General features: G+C 51.0%; 1 protein-coding gene across 1 annotated transcript in view; it reads left to right on the top strand.

Annotated features, from left to right (window-relative positions):
• The first annotated feature begins 689 nt into the window (after positions 1 to 689).
• The window catches only part of LOC102261028 (protein Daple), a 37,271-nt gene continuing 35,125 nt past the window's right edge, over positions 690 to 2,835 (top strand). Inside the window, exons 1-2 of the mRNA XM_014549101.1 lie at positions 690 to 1,050; positions 2,268 to 2,585. Of these exons, the coding sequence (XP_014404587.1) occupies positions 2,308 to 2,585 (278 nt within the window). The 5' untranslated portion in view covers positions 690 to 1,050; positions 2,268 to 2,307. The remainder of the gene's footprint in view (positions 1,051 to 2,267; positions 2,586 to 2,835) is intronic.

Here is a 2,835-nt window from a genome sequence, read left to right as displayed (position 1 = left end):
CTCCAGGAGGGAGTTTACAGGTTACATTTATTATTTGTTACCCACAGAATATCCCTTGTCTATGGGCGCTGGCCTCTGTGAAGTCGTTCCCTCCTGCCCATCTGCGCCTTTCTCTGGAGGCTTCCAGCATTTGGTGTTTGCCCTTCAGCAATGACGCGTGTATATCACACTCTAACCTGTGTGGTTGAGCTCACCTGCACCCACAGTTGAAGCAGCCCCCCATAACCTGCTCTTCCCCACCAGGTTTCCCCTTCCAGCTCCTGTTCCTCAGAGTTTAATCTTTTATGTCTAGTGGCCGAGTGGCTGGTCACACCTGCTAGTTCTGTCTCGGGGGCGTCCTTCCCAGGTCCCACAGGACTGCGTTTGGCAGGTCTCACTTCCCAACTGCACCTTCCACACGGCTCCATGCCCCCACCTCGTCCTGCTCCTGCCTCCTTCTCCAGAATGAGTGCTGTTAGATGTGCAGCGTTGCAGACAGAGATGTGCGGTGGTCTTTTTCCAAGGAACCAGAAGGCTGCTGGCTGAGGCAGTCCACCTTGACCTAGAAGACGAGAGGGTGTGCTCACAGGGGAGGCTCCAGTGCTGTGGCGGATTGCTCTGTGCTGTATCCACCAGTCCGCATGGCCCTGTATCATACTGCACACTCAGACTGGTTTTTAAAGCGTATGCCCTGTGGGCGTGTGCCGCTTCCCCCGTCAGCCTTCCCCGTGGCGGGAAGGACACCGGGAAGGACGCGCTGCGGAGCCTCATCACGGTGCCTCGGGCACAGAGCGAGGAGCTCTCCGCACGCGCGTCCATGAGGCTCCAGGTCTGCGGTGACAGCGGCGTCCACGTGGGGCCCAGAGTGGGTCACGCCCCTGGGGTGCGCCCCTGAGCTGCTCTCGACTCATTTATCCATCAGACACCAGGTCTCTGCAGATCTGCGTGCAAGTCCCATCGGAACCAATGTGCGAGCTTAACAACTTCAGCAACATGAACGGTATTGCTCGTTTTAAATGCTCCACTGATGATAGTTTATATTGAAGACATCAAATACATTCAAAATTTCAGGTATTTGATGTAGTTAAGTAATTCCCATCGTGTGTTGAAAACATTCAACCTGAGTATTTTATACCTAAATTATTTTTATGTCTGCAGAATTCTAATTTCTCTTTTTAAAAATATCTATTGATTTCAGAGAGGAAGGGAGAGAGATAGAAGCATCAATAGTGAGAGAATCATTGATCGGCTGCCTCCTCCAGGCCCCACATTGGGAATTGAGCCTGCAACCTGGGCACGTGCCCTGACCAGGAATCAAACCTCGAGTCCCTGGTTCGAAGGTCGACTTTCAACCACTGAGTCATGCCGGCTGAGCTAATGTCTCTTTTTTAAGTTATATTTGAGCATAATGTGTGGTCATAGGATGCTCTTCAGGTTGATTTTCGTGAAGGGGCTCCAGGAGGGAGTTTACAGGTTACATTTATTATTTGTTACCCACAGAATATCCCTTGTCTATGGGCGCTGGCCTCTGTGAAGTCGTTCCCTCCTGCCCATCTGTGCCTTTCTCTGGAGGCTTCTAGCATTTAGTGTTTGCCCTTCAGCAATGACGTGTGTATATCACACTCTAACCTGTGTGGTTGAGCTCACCTGCACCCACAGTTGAAGCTGCCCCCCATAACCTGCTTTTCCCCACCAGGTTTCCTCTTCCAGCTCCTGTTCCTCAGAGTTTAATCTTTTATGTCTAGTGGCCGAGTGGCTGGTCACACCTGCTAGTTCTGTCTCGGGGTCGTCCTTCCCAGGTCCCACAGGACTGCGTTTGGCAGGTCTCACTTCCCAACTGGACCTTCCACACGGCTCCATGCCCCCACCTCGTCCTGCTCCTGCCTCCTTCTCCAGAATGAGTGCTGTTAGATGTGCAGCGTTGCAGACAGAGATGTGCGGTGGTCTTTTTCCAAGGAACCAGAAGGCTGCTGGCTGAGGCAGTCCACCTTGACCTGGAAGACGAGAGGGTGTGCTCACAGGGAGGCTCCAGTGCTGTGGCAGATCGCTCTGTGCTGTATCCATCAGTCCGCGTGGCCCTGTATCATACTGCACACTCAGACTGGTTTTTAAAGCGTATGCCCTGTGGGCGTGTGTACCCTACCATGTGTATATTGACGCGTTGATTTTAAAAGTACTGACTCTTTCAGCATAAACTTCAGCTTGTTGAAAAGAAGGATCCCTGAGAGTAACTTGCTGCCACGATTGTCAGGTGTTGCGATGACGTTTGGTCTGTTTCATTTGTGCAGGTCAGAGCTCCCTTTCTGGAGGCCGTGGTGAGGAAGTTTGATGACGTCTATGAAAAGGGAAGCGAGAGCAAAGAGTGTGACAACCTGTTCACCATCATTGCCCATTTGTATGACTTCCACGTGGCAGTCTCTCCTCATTTTCGACATTTTGGAAAAACTGGGAATTTCACAGAGAGAGAAAGATATGGAACTGATCCTATTAATGCTGAGAAATGTGGGCTTTTTGTTGAGAAAAGATGATGTTTTGTCCCTGGAAGTGATCACAGAGACCCAGGCCAAAGCCATCGGGGCAGGAGGCAAGTTCCAGGACAAGACCAGGTATGATGGGTCACTCGACCTGCCTCCTAAGTGCCTAAATCCGCAGAAGCTGACCAGCACATAGAAATAAGTGATGTAAATGCTATGTTTCATTTGCTAGTAATCTGTTATCTTCTGCTTCTGTGATTTGATTTTTTAATCTTTAAAACTAGAGGCCCGGTACAAGGATTTGGCTCTCCAACATCCCCCAAGGGGTCCCAGATTGCGAGAGGGTGCAGTCCAGGCTGAGGGACCCCACTGGTGCACGACT

This window comes from Myotis brandtii, unplaced genomic scaffold (genome assembly GCF_000412655.1).
Source record: "Myotis brandtii unplaced genomic scaffold, ASM41265v1 scaffold535, whole genome shotgun sequence".
NCBI lineage: Eukaryota > Metazoa > Chordata > Mammalia > Chiroptera > Vespertilionidae > Myotis > Myotis brandtii.
The sequence above is the reverse complement of the archived record's forward strand: the minus strand, read 5'-3'. Positions and strand labels throughout refer to the sequence as shown.